Source organism: Oncorhynchus kisutch, unplaced genomic scaffold (genome assembly GCF_002021735.2).
Source record: "Oncorhynchus kisutch isolate 150728-3 unplaced genomic scaffold, Okis_V2 scaffold1307, whole genome shotgun sequence".
Lineage (NCBI taxonomy): Eukaryota > Metazoa > Chordata > Actinopteri > Salmoniformes > Salmonidae > Oncorhynchus > Oncorhynchus kisutch.
In genome coordinates, this window is record NW_022263252.1 from 9,977 (window position 1) to 31,748 (window position 21,772).

The 21,772-nt window shown below is 41.3% G+C and overlaps 1 protein-coding gene across 1 annotated transcript; it reads left to right on the top strand.

Moving 5' to 3' along the window:
• Positions 1 to 1,577: 1,577 nt before the first annotated feature.
• LOC116365849 (adhesion G protein-coupled receptor E2-like) lies at positions 1,578 to 18,892 on the top strand. The gene is made up of 5 exons (XM_031818242.1): positions 1,578 to 1,860; positions 7,383 to 7,619; positions 9,197 to 9,325; positions 10,751 to 10,872; positions 15,226 to 18,892. The coding sequence occupies exons 1-5, from the start codon at positions 1,830 to 1,832 to the stop codon at positions 15,229 to 15,231; spliced, it is 525 nt and encodes a 174-aa protein (XP_031674102.1). The 5' UTR covers positions 1,578 to 1,829; the 3' UTR covers positions 15,232 to 18,892.
• The last annotated feature ends 2,880 nt before the right edge of the window (positions 18,893 to 21,772 follow it).

Sequence of the window (21,772 nt, forward strand, 5' to 3'; positions counted from 1 at the left end):
TTTCAGGCTCTGTAGTAGCTGACATATATAGTGTTGCAGTCATTTCAGGCTCTGTAGTAGCTGACATATATAGTGTTGTGTCATCCTCATGCATAGACACACTGGCTTCACTCAAAAGTATGTCAACTGCTCGGCCTCCGACCACAAGGCACTACAGAGTGTTGTAACGGCTTTCTATAGTTCAAAACTCAACATGAACATAATACAAAACAATAAACGTTGCAAAACCGAAACAGTCCTAACTGGTGCAGAAAACACTAAGACAGGAAACACAAAAGAACTATGATCAGAACGTGACAAGTGTAGTGCGTACGGCCCAGTACATCACTGTTACCAGGCTTCCTGCCATCCAGGACCTCTATACCAGGCGGTGTCAGAGGAAGGCCCAGTACATCACTGTTACCAGGCTTCCTGCCATCCAGGACCTCTATACCAGGCGGTGTCAGAGGAAGGCCCAGTACATCACTGTTACCAGGCTTCCTGCCGTCCAGGACCTCTATACCAGGCGGTGTCAGAGGAAGGCCCAGTACATCACTGTTACCAGGCTTCCTGCCATCCAGGACCTCTATACCAGGCGGTGTCAGAGGAAGGCCCAGTACATCACTGTTACCAGGCTTCCTGCCATCCAGGACCTCTATACCAGGCGGTGTCAGAGGAAGGCCCAGTACATCACTGTTACCAGGCTTCCTGCCATCCAGGACCTCTATACCAGGTGGTGTCAGAGGAAGGCCCTAAAAGTTGTCAAAGACTCCAGCCACCCTAGTTGTAGACTGTTCTCTCTGCTACGGTACCAGAGTGCATTGTATCTGGTCAAACAAGTTTACTAAGGGTTGGTACAGGCTGATTGGTCTAAAAGTTTACTAAGGGTTGGTAACAGGCTGATTGGTCTAAAAGTTTACTAAGTAGTAGGCCCGAGGCAACACACCTAGTAGGCCTGAGGAAACAACACCTAGTAGGCCTGAGGCAACACACCTAGTAGGCCTGAGACAACACACCCTAGTAGGCCTGAGGCAACACACCTAGTAGGCCTGAGGCAACACACCTAGTAGGCCTGAGGCAACACACCTAGTAGGCCTGAGGCAACACACCTAGTAGGCCTGAGGCAACACATCTAGTAGGCCTGAGGCAACACACCTAGTAGGCCTGAGGCAACACACCTAGTAGGCCTGAGGCAACACATAGAGAGAGAGAGAGAGAGAGAGAGAGAGAGAGAGAGAGAGAGAGAGAGAGAGAGAGAGAGAGAGAGAGAGAGAGAGAGGAGAGAGGGGGGGGGGGGGGAGGGGGAGGATAGAGAGAGAGAAAGGATAGAGAGAGAGAGAGAGAGAGAGAGAGAGAGAGAGAGAGAGAGAGAGAGAGAGAGAGAGAGAGAGGAAGGATAGAGAGAGAGAGAGAGAGAGAGAGAGAGAGAGATAAGGTGAAAAACAGAGAGATGGGGAAGGAGAGAAGAAGAGGAGAGAGAAAAAGAGATCAAGGAGAGAGAGAGAGAGAGATAAGGGTGAAACAGAGAGAAAGGGGGAAGAGTGTGAACATGAGAGAGAAGAGGCGTTCTCTACAGAAAGAGGTAGAGGAGAGGAGAGCAAAATAGTTGTTTTCTATCTCCGTGTGGCTCACACTGAGTGTTATCTCACCAAAAGAGAGGGAATATTTTATTTATTTTTCTTCTGTTCATGTTATCACCACTGATCAAACAGAATAAAAACCTTGTTAAACTTGGGTATTCTTCAATCTGAACTCAACAGTAAAACAGATTTAATCTCAGACTTATTCTTCTTGTGGGACTAGTTTTATTAGGATCCTACTAGTTGTCATAATACCAGTCTGTCTCTGAGATGGGGTCCAGAACTCTTCTACTTGTTCTGGGTGAGTATAACCTTGTATATCTTTGGAACTTGACTATCTTGTGTGTGTGTGTGTGTGTGTGTGTGTGTGTGTGTGTGTGTGTGTGTGTGTGTGTGTGTGTGTGTGTGTGTGTGTGTGTGTGTGTGTGTGTGTGTGTGTGTGTGTGTGTGTGTGTGTGTGTGTGTGTGTGTGTGTTTGCGTGTGTGTGTGTGTGTGACAAATAAATAGAAAGGTGGTATTTCATAAATCATTGTCAGTTATAGTTGAATGGCTAATGAATATTCCAACCATTTACCAACCATGAACCAACCATTTACCAACCATGGATATAGAATGAATGTTACAACCCTATCTAAGACATGTATAAACTACAAGACTATCTACAATTATATACTGAAAAAACACGATCCAGAGCATCCCAAACATGCTCAATGAGTGACATGCCTGGTGAGTATGCAGGCCATGGTAGTTTCTTGACAGTTTTAGTGTGTTTAGACAGTGTTAATACTGTAGTGTGTATATTGTGTAGTGTGTATTTTAGTGTGTATACTGTAGTGCATTCAGAAAGTATTCAGACCCCTTGACTTTTTCCATCATTTGTTTTGTTACAGCCTAACTATAAAATGGAATGAATAATTTGTTCCCCCTTGTCAATCTACACACAATACCCCATAACGACAAGGCTAAAAATAAAAAATAAACGTTTTTTTTTTGCAAATGCTTTAAAAGTGAAACACATAAATACCTTATTTAAATAAGTATTCAGACCCTTTGCTATGAGACTCAAAATTGAGCTCCGATGCATCCTGTTTCCATTGATCATCCTTGAGGTGACTGAGCAATAGTGGAAAAAGGGCCTTGGTCAGGGAGGTGACCATGAACCCGATGGTCACTCTGACAGAGTTCCTCTGTGGAGATGGGAGAATCTTCCAGAAGGACAAATATCTCTGCAGCGCTCCACCAATCGGGACTTCATGGTAGAGTGGCCAGATGGAAGCCACTCCTGAGCAAAAGGCACATGACAGCCCATTGGAGTTTGCCAAAATGCACCTTAAGACTCTCAGATATTGAGGAACAAGATTCTCTGGTCTGGTGAAACCAAGCTTGGACTCTTTGGCCTGAATGCCAAGCATCACGTCTGGAGGAAAACTGGCACCATCCCTAAGGTGAAGCATGGTGGTGGCAGCATCATGCTGTGGGGATGTTGTTCAGTGGCAGGGACTGGGAGACTAGTCAGTATCAAGGATAAGATGAATGGAGCAAAGTACAGATAGATCCTTGATGAAAACCTGCTCCAGAGTGCATAGAATCTCAGACTGGGGCGAAGGTTCACCTTCCAACAGGACAACAACATTAAGCACACAGCCAAGACAATGCAAGAGTGGCCTTGGGACAAGTCTCTGAATGTCCTTGAGTGACCCAGCCAGAGCCTGGACTTAAACTCGATCGAACATCTCTGGAGAGAACTGAAAACAGCTGTGCAGCAAAGCAGAAACTCCCCAAATACAGGTGTGCTAAGCTTGTAGTGTCATATCCAAGAAGACTCAAGGCTGTAATCACTGCCAAAGGTGCTTCAACACATTACTGAGTAAAGGGTTTGAATACTTATGATAATGTGATATATTTTGTTGTTGATGTAAATAAATGCTATAACATTCTAGAAACCTGTTTTGTGCTTTGTCATAATGGGGTATTGTGGGTAGATTGATGAGATTTTCATTTTTATTTAATCGACTGTAGAATAAGGCTGTAATGGAACAAAATATAGAAAATGTCAAGAGGTCTGAATACAAAATATAGACAGTTTAAGTGTGTATAGACAGTTTTAGTGTGTATAGACAGTTTTAGTGTTTATAGACAGTTTTAGTGTGTGTAGACAGTTTTAGTGTGTATAGACAGTTTTAGTGTTTATAGACAGGTTTAGTGTGTGTAGACAGTTTTAGTGTGTGTAGACAGTTTTAGTGTTTATAGACAGGTTTAGTGTTTATAGACAGTTTTAGTGTTTATAGACAGTTTTAGTGTTTATAGACAGTTTTAGTGTGTATAGACAGTTTAAGTGTATATAGACAGTTTAAGTGTGTATAGACAGTTTTAGTGTTTATAGACAGTTTTAGTGTGTATAGACAGTTTTAGTGTTTATAGACAGTTTTAGTGTGTATAGACAGTTTTAGTGTATATAGACAGTTTTAGTGTGTATAGACAGTTTAAGTGTATATAGACAGTTTAAGTGTGTATAGACAGTTTTAGTGTTTATAGACAGTTTTAGTGTTTATAGACAGTTTTAGTGTGTATAGACAGTTTAAGTGTATATAGACAGTTTAAGTGTGTATAGACAGTTTTAGTGTGTATAGACAGTTTTAGTGTGTATAGACAGTTTAAGTGTGTATAGACAGTTTTAGTGTATATAGACAGTTTAAGTGTGTATAGACAGTTTTAGTGTATATAGACAGTTTAAGTGTGTATAGACAGTTTAAGTGTATATAGACAGTTTAAGTGTGTATAGACAGTTTAAGTGTATATAGACAGTTTTAGTGTATATAGACAGTTTTAGTGTTTATAGACAGTTTTAGTGTGTATAGACAGTTTTAGTGTGTATAGACAGTTTTAGTGTATATAGACAGTTTAAGTGTGTATAGACAGTTTTAGTGTATATAGACAGTTTAAGTGTGTATAGACAGTTTTAGTGTATATAGACAGTTTAAGTGTGTATAGACAGTTTTAGTGTATATAGACAGTTTAAGTGTGTATAGACAGTTTTAGTGTATATAGACAGTTTAAGTGTGTATAGACAGTTTTAGTGTTTATAGACAGGTTTAGTGTGTGTAGACAGTTTGAGTGTGTGTAGACAGTTTTAGTGTGTATAGACAGTTTTAGTGTTTATAGACAGGTTTAGTGTGTGTAGACAGTTTGAGTGTGTGTAGACAGTTTTAGTGTGTATAGACAGTTTAAGTGTGTATAGACAGGTTTAGTGTGTATAGACAGTTTGGCAGTTCTCAGACGTCAGCTTGTGTTATGTTATACTAGGCTTTGGTATGTAGTTTTATGTTATATGTTAAGATTAGATAACATCATAATATACGTTAGCTACTATGTTATGTTATGCTATAAGTTAGTATATGTTATTGTATGTGTCACTATACTGTATTTAAGGTACGTTCAGGTAGTTATGTTATGGATGTTATGGATGTAGTTCTATGTTCAGGTAGTTATGTTATGGATGTTATGGATGTAGTTCTATGTTCAGGTAGTTGTGTTATGGATGTTATAGATGTAGTACTATGTTCAGGTAGTTATGTTATGGATGTTATGGATGTAGTACTTTGTTCAGGTAGTTGTGTTATAGATGTTATGGATGTAGTTCTATGTTCAGGTAGTTGTGTTATGGATGTTATGGATGTAGTACTTTGTTCAGGTAGTTGTGTTATAGATGTTATAGATGTAGTTCTATGTTCAGGTAGTTGTGTTATGGATGTTATGGATGTAGTACTTTGTTCAGGTAGTTATGTTATAGATGTTATGGATGTAGTACTATGTTCAGGTAGTTATGTTATAGATGTTATGGATGTAGTTCTATGTTCAGGTTGTTATGTTATGGATGTAGTTCTATGTTCAGGTAGTTATGTTATGGATGTTATGGATGTAGTTCCATGTTCAGGTAGTTGTGTTATGGATGTTATGGATGTAGTACTATGTTCAGGATATGTTCTGTTATTTATTACTGTCAGAATATCACTGTTTCCAGGAAGCAACACAGTAACAAGACTGACGCTAGTTGGCTATTTGGAGAGTCCCTGAATGAGTCAGAGCTGGGTTCAAATACTACTCGATATATATTGCAAACAGTTCATCTGGGCTTTATTGAGTTTGCCTTGCGTAATTGAACCAATAGAATAGTGTCTACAGTACAAACCCTGCCCATACAGCACTTCAGACAGGCTAGAAATGAAAGGATCTGAAATATTTTAAATAGTATTTGAACCCAGGTCTGATACGAGGACAGATTTCTCTACTTCTTTGCCTTGACTGAGTGAGCATAGCCTTGCTATTGAGAAAGACCGCCAAAAGCAGACCTGGCTCTCAAAAGAAGACAGGCTATGTGCACACTGCCCACAAAATTAGGTGGAAACTGAGCTGCACTTCCTAACCTCCTGCCCAATGTATGACCATATTAGAGACACATATTTCAGACAGACAGACAGACAGACAGACAGACAGACAGACAGACAGACAGACAGACAGACAGACAGACAGACAGACAGACAGACAGACAGACAGACAGACAGACAGACAGACAGACAGACAGACAGACAGACAGACAGACAGACAGACAGACAGACAGACAGACAGACAGACAGACAGACAGACAGACAGACAGACAGACAGACAGAATGTGCTCAACAAGTCACATAACAATTTGGAAGGACTCACTCTGTGAAGGATTCGTTATGTGTTCAGTGATAGTGATATCTATACATGTTACATGGACTCATTGTGTTCAGTGATAGTGATATCTATACATGTTACATGGACTCACTGTGTTCAGTGATAGTGATACTTATACATGTTACATGGACTCGTTATGTGTTCTGTGATAGTGATATCTATACATGTTACATGGACTCACTGTGTTCAGTGATAGTGATATCTATACATGTTACATGGACTCACTGTGTTCAGTGATAGTGATACCTATACATGTTACATGGACTCACTGTGTTCAGTGATAGTGATATCTATACATGTTACATGGACTCACTGTGTTCAGTGATAGTGATACCTATACATGTTAAAAGGACTCACTCTGTGTTCTCTGGAACAGAGTGCCATTTGGGATGAACAAATAATAACTCTCTCTGTCTCTCTGTCTCTCTGTCTCTCTCTGTCTCTCTGTCTCTCTGTCTCTCTGTCTCTCTCTGTCTCTCTGTCTCTCTGTCTCTCTCTGTCTCTCTGTCTCTCTGTCTCTCTGTCTCTCTCTGTCTCTCTGTCTCTCTGTCTCTCTGTCTCTCTGTCTCTCTGTCTCTCTGTGTCTCTCTGTCTCTCTGTCTCTCTGTCTCTCTCTGTCTCTCTGTCTCTCTGTCTCTCTGTCTCTCTCTGTCTCTCTCTGTCTCTCTGTCTCTCTGTCTCTCTGTCTCTCTGTCTCTCTGTCTCTCTGTCTCTCTGTGTCTCTCTCTGTCTCTCTGTCTCTCTCTGTCTCTCTGTCTCTCTCTGTCTCTCTGTCTCTCTCTGTCTCTCTGTCTCTCTGTCTCTCTCTGTCTCTCTGTCTCTCTGTCTCTCTGTCTCTCTCTCTGTCTCTCTCTGTCTCTCTGTCTCTCTGTCTCTCTGTCTCTCTGTCTCTCTGTCTCTCTGTCTCTCTGTCTCTCTGTCTGTCTCTCTCTGTCTCTCTGTCTCTCTGTCTCTCTGTCTCTCTCTGTCTCTCTGTCTCTCTCTGTCTCTCTGTCTCTCTCTGTCTCTCTGTCTCTCTGTCTCTCTGTCTCTGTCTCTCTGTCTCTCTCTGTCTCTCTGTCTCTCTCTGTCTCTCTCTGTCTCCCTGTGTCTCCTCACAGGTCTTAATTTCAGTCTGCTGGGGAACCTAGAGGCCAGATATTGTCCCTGGGGCTACACAGCCAAAGGGAGTCAACAATGTGGTGATATGGATGAGTGTAAAGAGTGGGACAGTAACCCACCCTGTGGAAGTAATGCCGCATGTTACAACACACAGGGGAGCTTCTACTGTCAGTGTCTACCTGGGTTCAGATCCACAACGACTGTCCAGTTTACTGCTCTCACTGGGGAGTGTAAGGGTGAGGATTATAGTGTGTGTGTGTGTGTACGTGAATATTACATGTCAAGGTAACAAACCATTACTTGGTCTTATCTGTGCAGTACTGAGAGTTTGTAGACCATGTTAATGATCATCAACTGTGTGTGGGTGTGCGGGGGGGGGGGGGGGGGGGGGGGGGGGGGGTCAGGGAATAATGATATTATTCTATATAAATTGTGTTAAATTAGCTGTGTCAGTTCTGGAATACACACTGTCTTGAGGTCCTGGAGGAGAGATTATGGAATCACTGGAGGAGAGGTTAGGGATTCACTGGAGGAGGGATTATGGAATCACTGGAGGAGAGGTTAGGGAGGTAAAGCTCCGCCTTATCTCAGCTCACTGGTCGCAATGGCAACACCCATCCGTAGCACGCGCTCCAGCAGGTATATCTCACTGATCATCCCTAAAGCAAACACCTCATTTGGCCGCCTTTCGTTCCAGTACTCTGCTGCCTGTGACTGGAACGAATTGCAAAAATCGCTGAAGTTGGAGACTTTTATCTCCCTCACCAACTTCAAACATCAGCTATCTGAGCAGCTAACCGATCGCTGCAGCTGTACATAGTCTATTGGTAAATAGCCCACCCATTTTCACCTACCTCATCCCCATACTGTTTTTATTTATTTACTTTTCTGCTCTTTTGCACACCAATATCTCTACCTGTACATGACCATCTGATCATTTATCACTCCAGTGTTAATCTGCAAAATTGTTATTATTCGCCTACCTCCTCATGCCTTTTGCACACATTGTATATAGACTCCCCCTTTGTTTTCTACTGTGTTATTGACTTGTAAATTGTTTACTCCATGTGTAACTCTGTGTTGTCTGCTCACACTGCTATGCTTTATCTTGGCCAGGTCGCAGTTGCAAATGAGAACTTGTTCTCAACTAGCCTACCTGGTTAAATAAAGGTGTTCTCAACTAGACTACCTGGTTAAATAAAGGTGTTCTCAACTAGCCTACCTGCTTAAATAAAGGTGTTCTCAACTAGCCTACCTGGTTAAATAAAGGTGTTCTCAACTAGACTACCTGGTTAAATCAAGGTGAAATAAATAAAATAAATCAAAAAAGGGATTCACTGGAGGAGAGATTATGGAATCACTGGAGGACAGATTCACTGGAGGAGAGATTATGGAATCACTGGAGGAGAGGTTATTGAATCACTGGAGGAGAGGTTAGGGAATCACTGGAGGAGAGGTTAGGGAATCACTGGAGGAGAGGTTAGGGATTCACTGGAGGAGAGATTATGGAATCACTGGAGGAGAGATTATGGAACCACTGGAGGAGAGGTTAGGGAATCACTGGAGGAGAGATTAGGGAATCACTGGAGGAGAGGTTAGGGAATCACTGGAGGAGAGGCTAGGGATTCACTGGAGGAGAGGTTAGGGAGTCACTGGAGGAGAGGTTAGGGATTCACTGGAGGAGAGGTTATCACTGGAGGAGAGGTTAAGGATTCACTGGAGGAGAGGTTATCACTGGAGGAGAGATTTTGTAATCACTGGAGGACAGGTTATGGATTCACTGCGCTATCACCATGTTTCCATCTCTCTACAGACCTCGATGAGTGTCAGGGGAAAGTACAGCTTTGTACCAGCAACACCATTTGCCTCAACACCATCGGGAGCTTCAACTGCCAATGCAAACCTGGTTTCAAATTCTCTGCTTATGCTGGGCACTGTGAAGGTTAGTCCAACATGAGGGCATCATTGTATGTTTGTCTTCTCTTGAATGAATGATTGACTGCTTCAGCTGGAAACATCACTACATACTGTGTATATTTTGTGTATGATCAAGGACAAAACAGAGTGAAACCCTCTTTCCTACACCCCTTCTCTCTCTCTCTCTCTCCCCCCTCTCTCCCTATATCTCTCTTCCTATCTCCCTCTCCCCTCTCCCCATTCTCTCAGTCTTACCCTCTCTCTCTCTCTCTCCCTCCTCTCTCCCTATATCTCTCTTCCTATCTCCCTCTCCCCCTCTCCCCATTCTCTCTCTCTTACCCTCTCTCTCTCTCTCTCTCTCTCTCTCCCCCCTCTCTCCCTATATCTCTCTTCCTATCTCCCTCTCCCCCTCTCCCCATTCTCTCTCTCTTACCCTCTCTCTTTGTCTCTGTCTCTCTCTTTCTTTCTCTCATTATCTCTGTATTTATCTCTGGTCCTCTTGTAGACATCAATGAGTGTAGCGACAGCAACAGCTATGAATGCCACGTTATCAGCTACTGTACAAAAACCATGATATTATTCTATGTAAGTTGTGTCAATGTGATTATGTGTATTTACATATTCATGTAGAGGAAACAGCAACAGCCGAGTGAGAGGCTCAGGTCTCAGTTTAGATTGTCTGTGCGTGTTTGTGTGCTTGTCTGTATGTGTGAATCCTACATGTCAAGGAAACAAAACGTTACTTTGCATTATCTTCTCTGTTCTGTGCCATATTTGTAGAGCGGTGATTCCCCAACTTCTCCTCTAGAAAAACAGAAAGTCCTCTTCTTTGAAGTATTCCACAACTAGCACAGCTGATTCTAATGGTCACCTGATCATCAAGCCTTTCATTTGTTAAATCAGCTACATTAGTTACATCAAATACGTGGAGAGGATAAGGAGAGGTTAGGGAATCACTGGGGGAAAGGTTAGGGAATCACTGGGGGAGAGGTTAGGGAATCACTGGGTGAGAGGTTAGGGAATCACTGGAGGAGAGGTTAGGGAATCACTGGAGGAGAGGTTAGGGAATCACTGGAGGAGAGGTTAGGGAATCACTGGAGGAGAGGTTAGGGAATCACTGGGGGAGAGGTTAGGGAATCACTGGGGGAGAGGTTAGGGAATCACTGGAGGAGAGGTTAGGTAATCACTTGAAGAGAGATTAGGGAATCACTGGAAGAGAGGTTAGGGAATCACTGGAGGAGAGGTTAGGGAGTCACTGGAAGGAGAGGTTAAGGAATCACTGAATGAGAGGTTAGGGAGTCACTGGATGAGAGGTTGGGGAATCACTGGAGGAGAGGTTAGGGTGTCACTGGAGGAGAGGTTAGGGTGTCACTGGAGGAGAGGTTAGGGAGTCACTGGAGGAGAAGTTATGGAGTCACTGCCCTATCAACATGTTTCCTTCTCTCTTCAGACCTCGATGAGTGCCAGGAGACACCTCAGGTTTGTGGCAGCAACACCAGTTGCCTCAACACCTTCGGGAGCTACCACTGCCAGTGCCAACCTGGGTTCAGATTCTCTAATCACACTTTGATGGTGAGTTCTGTTGATTGATTGATTGATTGATTGACTGCTTTAGCTTGAGACATCACTACATACTGTACATATGTATGTATGGGCAGAGTTAATAGAGTCCATAAAGACTATAGCATTTATGTTTATATAGACTATTGAGAATATGGATTCAAAGGGACTGAAGATGCCTTAGTGACAATAGATACTAAAGAGACTATAGGGACAATAGCTACTAAGGCAACCACTGAGACTAAAGCATTTATGTTTCTATAGACTATTGAGACTATCGATACTGAGGGACTATAGATACTAAAGAGACTATAGGGACAATAGCTACTAAGGAATCCACTGAGACTAAAGCATTTATGTTTCTATAGACTATTGAGACTATCGATACTGAGGGACTATAGATACTAAAGAGACTATAGAGACTGTAGAGGAACCGCAGAAGAAGGTAACGACAAGAGAATGGTTGAAGATGCATAAGGAGTAACCCGAGGGGATTCCTGGGTGTGTTGGGGAATAGTACTAAGGGAATGTGGATATGAGTGTTGAAATGACAGGTTAAGATGATTGACATTTGGATATTAAGAGATTGAAATGTGGATATTAACACATCGATATTTGGAAAATAATTGGTAAGCTGAAGTATTGAATTTGGGATAATAAGAGATATTATTTGTACTGAGTGAATGAGAGCTTTCAGGGGTATTAATATTGGTTTGAAATAGGTGTGTGTATGAATGAATAACTCAACCAGTTCTGTCCACTGGTTTGAAAGAGGTGTGTGTATGAATGAATACCCCAACCACTTCTGTCCACTGGTTTGAAAGAGGTGTGTGTCTGAATGAATACCCCAACCAGTTCCAGCCACTGGTTTGAAAGAGGTGTGTGTCTGAATGAATACCCCAACCAGTTCTGTCCACTGGTTTGAAAGAGGTGTGTATCTGAATGAATACACCAACCAGTACTGTCCACTGGTTTGAAAGAGGTGTGTGTATGAATGAATACCCCAACCAGTTCTGTCCACCGATTTGAAAGAGGTGTGTGTATGAATGAATACCCCAACCAGTTCTGTCCACTGGTTTGAAAGAGGTGTGTATCTGAATGAATACCCCAACCAGTTCTGTCCACTGGTTTGAAAGAGGTGTGTATCTGAATGAATACCCCAACCAGTTCTGTCCACTGGTTTGAAAGAGGTGTGTGTATGAATGAATACCCCAACCAGTTCTGTCCACTGGTTTGAAAGAGGTGTGTGTATGAATGAATACCCCAACCAGTTCTGTCCACTGGTTTGAAAGAGGTGTGTGTCTGAATGAATACCCCAACCAGTTCTGTACACTGGTTTGAAAGAGGTGTGTGTTTGAATGAATAACTCAACCAGTTCTGTCCACTGGTTTGAAAGAGGTGTGTGTCTGAATTAATACCCCAACCAAATCTGTGAGCTGAGTTTTTAACATTATATAGGGATTCTGCATGATGTGAAGATATGAAAAGAGAGAGTACTATTACCAAATATACTGTATGAATATTATACTCAGGTACTAGAGATGTGATGATGTAACAATGTATGTAGAGTATAATGGTTTACTAGAGATGTGATGATGTAACAATGTATGTAGAGTATAATGGTTTACTAGAGATGTGATGATGTAACAATGTATGTAGAGTATAATGGTTTACTAGAGATGTGATGATGTAACAATGTAGGTAGAGTATAATGTGTTACTAGAGATGTGATGATGTAACAATGTATGTGGAGTATAATGGTTTACTAGAGATGTGATGATGTAACAATGTATGTAGAGTATAATGTGGTACTAGAGATGTGATGATGTAAATATGTATGTAGAGTATAATGGTTTACTAGAGATGTGATGATGTAACAATGTATGTAGAGTATGATGGTTTACTAGAGATGTGATGATGTAACAATGTATGTAGAGTATAATGGTTTACTAGAGATGTGATGATGTAACAATGTATGTAGAGTATAATGTGTTACTAGAGATTTGTTAATGTAATATGTTGTTAGTGGCTTTCAGAGAGCACTTTAATAATGTGGTGTCTTAGTATTTTGAAGTGTTTTGAATACAAGGTCATACGAGGAAAAGAGGAATTGAGACTCATCATATTAGAGGCTGTCATCTGTTGTTTGGGTTAAAGATAAGCTTCCTGTGGACAAATAGATAAGCTGCCAGTGAAAATGAACAGAACTCACTGAACTCAAACAGGCTGTAAGGGACATTTGGGACAGAAAGAGTAGACAGTACAAGTCAAAAGTTAGGACACGCCTACTCATTCAAGGGTTTTCTTTATTTGAACTATTTTCTACTATCAAATAACACATATGGAATCATGTAGTAACCAAAAAAGTGTAAAATAAATTTAAGTAGCCGCCCTTGCGTTGATGACAGCTTTGCACACTCTTGGCATTATCTCAAACAGCTTCATGAGGTAGTCACCTGGAATGCATTTCAATTAACAGGTTTGCTTTGTTAAAAGTTCATTTGAAGAGGCAGGGGTGGTATACAGAATATAGCCTTATTTGGTAAAAGACCAAGTCCACATTATGGCAAGAACAGCTCAAATAAACAAAGAGAAACGTCAGTCCATCATTACTTTAAGCCGTGAAGGTCAGTCAATGTGGAACATTTCAAGAACTTACTTTAAGCCATGAAGGTCAGTCAATGTGGAACATTTCAAGAACTTACTTTTAGCCATGAATGTCAGTCAATGTGGAACATTTCAAGAACTTTAAAAGTTTCATCAAGTGCAGTCACAACAAACATCAAGCACTATGATGAAACTGTCTCTCATGAGGACCGCCACAGGAAAGGAAGACCCAGAGTCACCTCTGCTGCAGAGGATCAGTATTATAGTTACCAGCCTCAGCGATTGCAGCCCAATTAAATGCTTCACAGAGTTCAAATAACAGACTCATCTCAACATCAACTGTTCAGAGGAGACTGCATGAATCAGGCCTTCATGGTCAAATTACTGCAAAGAAACCACTACTAAATGACTCCAATAATAAGAAGAGATTTGCTTGCACCAAGAAACACAAGAAATAGTCATTAAACCGATGAAAATTTGCCCTTTGGTCTGATGAGTCCAAATGTGAGTTTTTTGGTTCCAACCGCCGTGTCGTTGTGAGACACAGAGTAGGTGAACTGATGATCTCCGCATGTGTGGTTCCCACCGTGAAGCATGGAGGAGGAGGTGTAATGGTGTGGGGGTGCTTTGCTGGTGACACGGTCTGTGTTTTATTTAGAATTCAAGGCACACTTAACCAGCATGGCTACCACAGCATTCTGCAGCGATACGCCATCCAATCTGGTTTGCACTTAGTGGGACTATCATTTGTTTTTCAACAGGACAATGACCCAACACACCTCCAGGCTGTGTAAGGGCTGTTTTACCAAGAAGGAAAGTGACAGAGTGCTGCATCCGATGACCTGGCCTCCACAATCACCCGACCTCAAACCCAATATACATGGTTTGGGATGAGTTGGACTGCATAGTGAACGAAAAGCAGCCAACATATGCTCAGCATATGTGGGAACTCCTTCAAGACTTTTGGAAAAGCATTCGAGGTGAAGCTGGTTTAGAGAATGCCAAGAGTGTGCAAAGCTGTCATGAAGGCAACGGGGGGCTACTTTGAAGAATCTAAAACATAGATTATATTTTGGTTTGTTTAAAACTTTTTTAGTTACTACATGATTCCATATGTGTTATATTCATAGTTTTGATGTCTTCACTGTTATTTTATAATGTTGAAAATAGTAAAATAAAGAAAAACCCTTGAATGAGTAGGTGTGTCTACACCTGCATTGCTTGCTGTTTGGGGTTTTAGGCTGGGTTTCTGTACAGCACTTTGAGATATCAGCTGATGTACGAAGGGCTATATAAATAAATTTGATTTGATTTGATTTGATTTGTCCAATCTGTGGACTGGTTCTGCATGTCAATGCAACAGGTTCAAAATGATTAGATTACAAGAAAGGAGCTGGGATTGTTTACTTTAGAAGGTGCCTATTCTACTTAATGGGACACTGTATCATCTGAAGTGTCTGAAGTATGATTCTGTTTAATGGGACACTGTATCATCTGAAGTGTCTGAAGTATGATTCTGTTTAATGGGACACTGTATCATCTGAAGTGTCTGAAGTATGATTCTGTTTACACATGGTTTCATCAAGACTTCTTGCCCAAGATGCAATAAACTCGATTAAGATGAAGACTTTTAGCACTAATTATTAGATTAAGATGAAGACTTTTAGCACTAATTATTAGATTAAGATGAAGACTTTTAGCACTAATTAAGATGTAGCATAGTGAAAACTAAGTATATGTTTATTTTCTTTCTTCCAGGACTGATGGAAATTCCACTATCAAGTTTTCTGATGAGTTTACCAATGATTTTGTCACGTCTGCTCCTGCTCCCCCTCTCTGACGCTCGAGGTTGCCAGACGGCTCATCATTACTCACACCTCTCCCATCGTTACGCGCCCCAGCGCTTCATCGGACTCACCTGGACTCCATCACGGCATTGATTATCTACCCTATATCTGTCACCCCCTCCAGTTAATTTTCCGCGTCTGCATTGATGTTGTTTTGTTTCTCCTGTCCAGACGCTGTTCCTGTTTTTCGTGTCTGTTAATCCATTAAATATTCATACCCTGTACTTACTTCTCATCTCCCAGCGTCTGGCATCACAGAGCCATTACAGATTGTGTACATTTCCTTTTTAAAGACTTGCTGAGGCATTTATCAGTTAGTGACACTGTTGTAATATACAGTATAAAGATACCTGGATCAGGCTGTTTTTTAATAGATTTTTATTGAACCTTTATTTAACTGGACAAGTCAGTTAATTAAAAACAAATTTGATTTACCATGATGCCCTAGGAACAGTGGGTTAACTGCCTTGTTCAGAGGCAGAACGACATATATGTTTTTCTTCCAGCTCTGGGGATTCGATCTAGCAACCATTCGGTTATTGTCCCAATGCTCTAACCACTAGGCTACTGCCGCCCCTTAGGATACCTATCTCCCTGCTGTTAACCTCTCTTGGGTAGGGGGCAGTATTTTCACCTCCGGATGAAAAGCGTGCCCAAAGTAAATTGCCTGTTACTCAGGCCCAGAATTTCGCATATGCATATAATTAGTAGATTCGGATAGAAAACACTCTAAAGTTTCCAAAACGTTTAAAATAATATGCCTATGAGAATAACAGAACTGATATGACAGGCGAAAACCTGAGACAAATTCATCCAGGAAGTGGAATTGTTTTCATGTGGCTGTTTTTCAACTCAATACCAATAGAGAATCCAATGGGTTAGGAATCATATTGCAGTTCCTATGGCTTCCACTAGATGTCAACAGTCTTTGTCCGGTTTAAATATTATTGATTATAAATACAATTAACAACCTGAGGATTAATTATAAGTGTAACTGGGAGTCTCTGAGTGCAACCATATGAAGATCATCAAAGGTAAGTGATTCATTTTATCGCTATTTCTGACTTTAGTGACTCCTCGACTTGGCTGGTAAATGATTGTATGCTTTTTTTTTACACGGGGCGCTGTCCTCAGATAATCACATGGTATGCTTTCACCGTAAAGCCTTTTTGAAATTTGACACAGCGGCTGGATTAACAAGAAGTTAATCTTTAAGGGAGATCCCTCATTATTTGTTTGTACAAATGTTGCACAAAGGGAAATTGTCCTGTTAATCCAACCACGGTGTCAGATTTCTAAAATGCTTTTCGGCAAAAGCATACCTAGCCCAGAACATACCTAGCCTAGATCATAGCCCAGTTGACAAATTATTCCAAACAGTAACCAGCCAAGCAGAAGCGTTACAAAACTCAGAAATGGAGATAAAATTAATCCCTTACCTTTGATGATCTTCATATGGTGGCAATCAGAAGACATTCATTTACTCAATAAATGTTCATTTTGTTCAATAAAGTCTCTTTACATCCAAAAACCTCAGTTTTGTTCGCACGTTTTCTTCAGTAATCCACAGGCTCAAACGCAGTCAAAACAGGCAGACAAAAAAATGATATCCTTAAAGTACATAGAAACATGTCAAACGATGTTTATATTCAATCCTCAGGTTGTTTTTGGCCTAAATGATCTATACATTTTCAACCGGACAATAACATTGTCAATATAAAAGGTAAACAAGAAATGCGCTCTCTCGGGATTGTGCATGAAAAAGCTCTGCGACACGGTAGTGTCCACTCATTCAGACTGGTCTTACTCCCTCATTTATAAGAATACAAGCCTGAAACGATTTCTAAAGACTGTTGACATCTAGTGGAAGACATAGGATCTGCAAATTGAGTCCTAAATCAATGGATACTGTAATGGCATTGAATAGAAAACTACAAAATCCCCCCCCCCCAAAAAGACTTCCTGAATGGATTTTTCTCAGATTTTCGCCTGTTAAATCAGTTCTGTTTTACTCACAGACACGATTTTAACAGTTTTGGAAACTTTAGAGTATTTTCTATCCAAATCTACCAAATCTACCAGTTATATGCATATCATATCTTCTGGTCCCGAGTAGCAGGCTGTTTAATTATGGGCATGCTTTTCATCCAAAATTCTGAATGCTTCCTCCTACTCTAGAGAGATTAAGAAATGTACTGAAAACCCCAGTGTAAACCTTGTACACAAAATGTTTGAAATGTTTGAAACGTCTTTAAGATTCGGAAGTACGGGGAAAGAATGGAGAAATAAACACTCACTTAATAGGGTTGAATGACCTCCGACCTCTATTCTGCCTTTCTGGTGAGGCCTAATCACCCTCACTAGAAAGGCTAGAGACATTGGGTGAGATTTAGATGTCAAATGTAAACACTGATAATTAGTAAGAAGATTATAAATTAAATCAGATTGGTCATGTACACATGTTTTATCAATAGTCCTATGTGTGATTCAGACCATGAGGAGGAGAGGGAGAGAGAGAGAGAGAGAGAGAGTGCTGCCCCTGAATGAGGGAAACCTGTCTCCAGTCCATATTATTATATCTTGAATTACCTTATGGGATACAATTATTTCCTTATGGAGTTATTAAGGTATGTCATTTGATTTAATTTGTTATTCTGATTTGTACATTTTTTACTTAACCGGCAGTGTTGTTGTTGTTGTTTTGGACGCATAAAACACGATGTGAGTAATGTGTCAAAAGGGAAGAAGTGCATTGTGGTTGTTGTTCTTGGTTGTTGTTTGAATTGTGGTTTTTGTTTTGTTTGTTGTATGATGTTTTGTTTGTTTTGTTTTTGTCTTGCTTCCAAAAAAATCTCTCCAGATTGGTTCTGCTGTATGGTCGGGATTTCTCCCTAAGGGTTAGCCCTCTACCAAACCTGACCCTGTAACTCTGCAGTGAGGTCGTCAATGTTACAGGGAGTATAAGCCAATTTGATAAAATGGTTTTAACAGTGTGTTGTTATTCTATGTGACATTTGTCTTAGACATTTCTATTAAGAATATTGGTGGTAATAATTTGTCATACAGTAAATAGTTTGTCTGGTTTCAGGCTTTTAATTTTGAAAAACGACATGTTTAAATCCATTTTAACAATTTTAACAATTTTAACAATAGTTATCACAGTGTAATACAAGGAGGGAAAGTGAGGGAAAATGTTGCTGTCTGAAGAGGTAGCATTGAATTGTACACAGCATCTCCTCTCACTCTATCTTGGTTCGTGCAGGTGACTGTGACCTCCTCCTCAGACCAATTGGCAGTACGCCCAGAACATTGTTCTGTGAACCAAAAAGAGTATCTCAGTTTCAAGGTCCCAGATTTGAGAGAAGAAACCTTGTTAGTTATCAGTCAGTCAGTCACTTGCAGGAACCAACGTTGATGATGAATAATGAATCATGTAAATCATGCTTATATGAATTGTTTAGATAGCCGTATATTAGAGAACTAACGGGACTGTCCCGGCAGAGCTCCTGACCGATGTGTACTATGCATGAAGTTTGTTGGAACTTGCTGATAATAAAGAATGATTCATTTAAGTTTGACTTTGAGTCCCTGGTGGTAATTTCCACGACAACGCAGATAATATTATGTTGTCACATCAGCACGGCAATGGCTGTAATGGATACCCTGTTTGGTTTGAGCAAGTGTGATTGATAGGTGAGACCGGCATGTTTGTGTGTCCGTGTGTGTGTGTTTGTGTGTCTGTGTGTGTGGCAAGGGCTCAGCATGCTTTGTGTGTGTCCACTACAGATGAGGATGTGTGTGTGTATTTGTGCATTCGTGTGTGTGTGTGTGTGTGTGTGTGTGTGTGTATGTGTGTGTGTGTGTGATGCGAGGATCTCAGCTTAGCTTGTGTGTGTGTGTGTGTCCACTACAGATGAGGATGAGTGTGTGTGGGTTCCCTCGGTGCGCAGCCCTCTGTGCGCCCGGCACAGATGAGACGGCTGAGGCCATGCTATCCCTGACCCCTGAACCTGCCCTGACCTCTGACCCCCGACCTCTAACCCCATGACCCCTGTCTTTTGGCCACATTCCAATCCAGACATCTGCCTGAACTCACAGCTGTACCCATCACGTGATATAGCAGTAATCTGATGCCTGACTGAGCTGTAAGTCCAGCACAGACTGTGGGAGGAGCACAGTACTACAAAGAGCCATGACTACATGGAACTCTATTCCACAGTACTACATAGAGCCATGACTACATGGAACTCTATTCCACAGTACTACATAGAGCCATGACTACATGGAACTCTATTCCACAGTACTACATAGAGCCATGACTACATGGAACTCTATTCCACATCAAGTAACTCACGCCAACAGTACAGTTTGATTAAACAAGAAATACACCTTATGGAACAGCGGGGACTGTGAAGCAACATAGACAAGTGCATATAAACACAAGATAACATACACAGTATTCACTCATGTACACATGGATTTTGTGTTGTAGATAAGTGGTAGAAGAGTAGAGGCCTGAGGGACACACTTAATATGTTGTGAAATCTGTTATCAATGTAATGTAATGTTTTTAAAACTGCCTTCATTTTGCTGGAAGAGGAAGAGTAGCTGCTGCCTTGACAGGAACTAATGGGGATCCAGAATGAATACAACTACAGCTACGTAGCACACAGCCATTGGTTGAAGCAATGCAACGACTGCATTGTAGTTGGACTGGAACGTGACCCCGTACCCTAAACCAGTTTGAATGTGACCCCGTACCCTAAACCAGTTTGAACGTGACCCCGTACCCTAAACCAGTTTGAACGTGACCCAGTACCCTAAACCAGTATGAACGTGACCCCAACACATCGTCTTGCATGCGGCAGAACTAAGACTCGGCGTGCGTCCCAATAATCCCTCCTCTCTCGTGAAGTGTACACTTGTTCACTTTCCTTCACTGAACTCACACTAGAATGCCTCAACCAATCCAATGCTTTTAGATTTGAAGTAGTGAACAAGTGTACACTTCAGAGGAAAGGAGGGAGCAGTGTCCTCGAGTGGAATGTTTCTTAATATTTTTAATAATTTCATAATTAAGCAACTTTTTATAATTTTTTATCTAAAAAATCCATTGTTTCTATTTGAAACGTTGTTGTTATATTACACTGTAATGTGAAGTAATGTGAATATGAAGTTTAATATTGGAATGAAACTGACATGGTTCATGTGTCTTATATATAGACAGTCAAATAGTGATGGATCTCGCAGAGAAAACGATGCAGAGGAAATATATGACATTTTAAATGCGGTCCTCCGGAACAGGTTGAAGATCAAATGCGGCCCACTTGGCAAAATGAGTGTGACCCCCCTGATCTAGACTGTTAGAGAGGTTACTACCCTCACTGTTCCCCATGCTACTTCCTCAAACAGAGGTTACTGTTGTGCCACTGCAAACTGCCCCATAAGGACAGGTCTAGGTTCAGTTACTGTGTAAGCCTGGATAATGATGATCAGTAAGGGACTATGTAAACTGATCTGAGTGTGGTGCTTATATTACAGTAGGGACTTTCCTCTGTTGCTGTAGATACCGTTATTCCACTGGCAGCTTCCTCTTTGTAGTGTTGAGGCCCAAATGACACCCCTTTCCCTGTATAGTGCACTACATTAGACTAGGGCCCATAGTGCACCATATAATAGGTTGTCATTTGGGATGCATGCTAGGATGGTTACCATGGTAACATTTTTAGCACTAGTGTGCTGTGGTTTTCTGGGTGTTTTTAATCTCCACCTCAACTTCCTCTCTGTCTCATGTCTTCATTTATAACTTAGTTAGTTGGTATCTGATGGTATCTGATGGTAAACCATGTCAACAACTTGGATCTACTGTGAGCGTGATAAGGATGTGACAGTTTTCATTTGTGTGTTGTGTTGGTGTGGTGTGTTGTGGTGTGTGGTGTGTAGTGTGTAGTGTTGTTGTATCGTGGTGTGTGTTGTATTAGTATTTATTAAGGATCCCCATTAGTTCCAGCCAAGGCAGCAGATACTCTTCCTGGGGTCCAGCAACATTGAAGCAGTTTAAAAACATTACAAAACATTCACAACAGATTTTACACCTCAGACCCCTAGTCCACTACCACATGTCTACAACACACTAAGACCCCTAGTCCACTACCACATGTCTACAACACACTAAGACCCCTAGTCCACTACCACATGTCTACAACACACTAAGACCCCTAGTCCACTACCACATGTCTACAACACACTAAGACCCCTAGTCCACTACCACATGTCTACACACACTAAGACCCCTAGTCCACTACCACATATCTACAACACACTAAGACCCCTAGTCCACTACCACATGTCTACACACACTAAGACCCCTAGTCCACTCCCACATGTCTACACACACTAAGACCCCTAGTCCACTACCACATGTCTACAACACACTAAGACCCCTAGTCCACTACCAC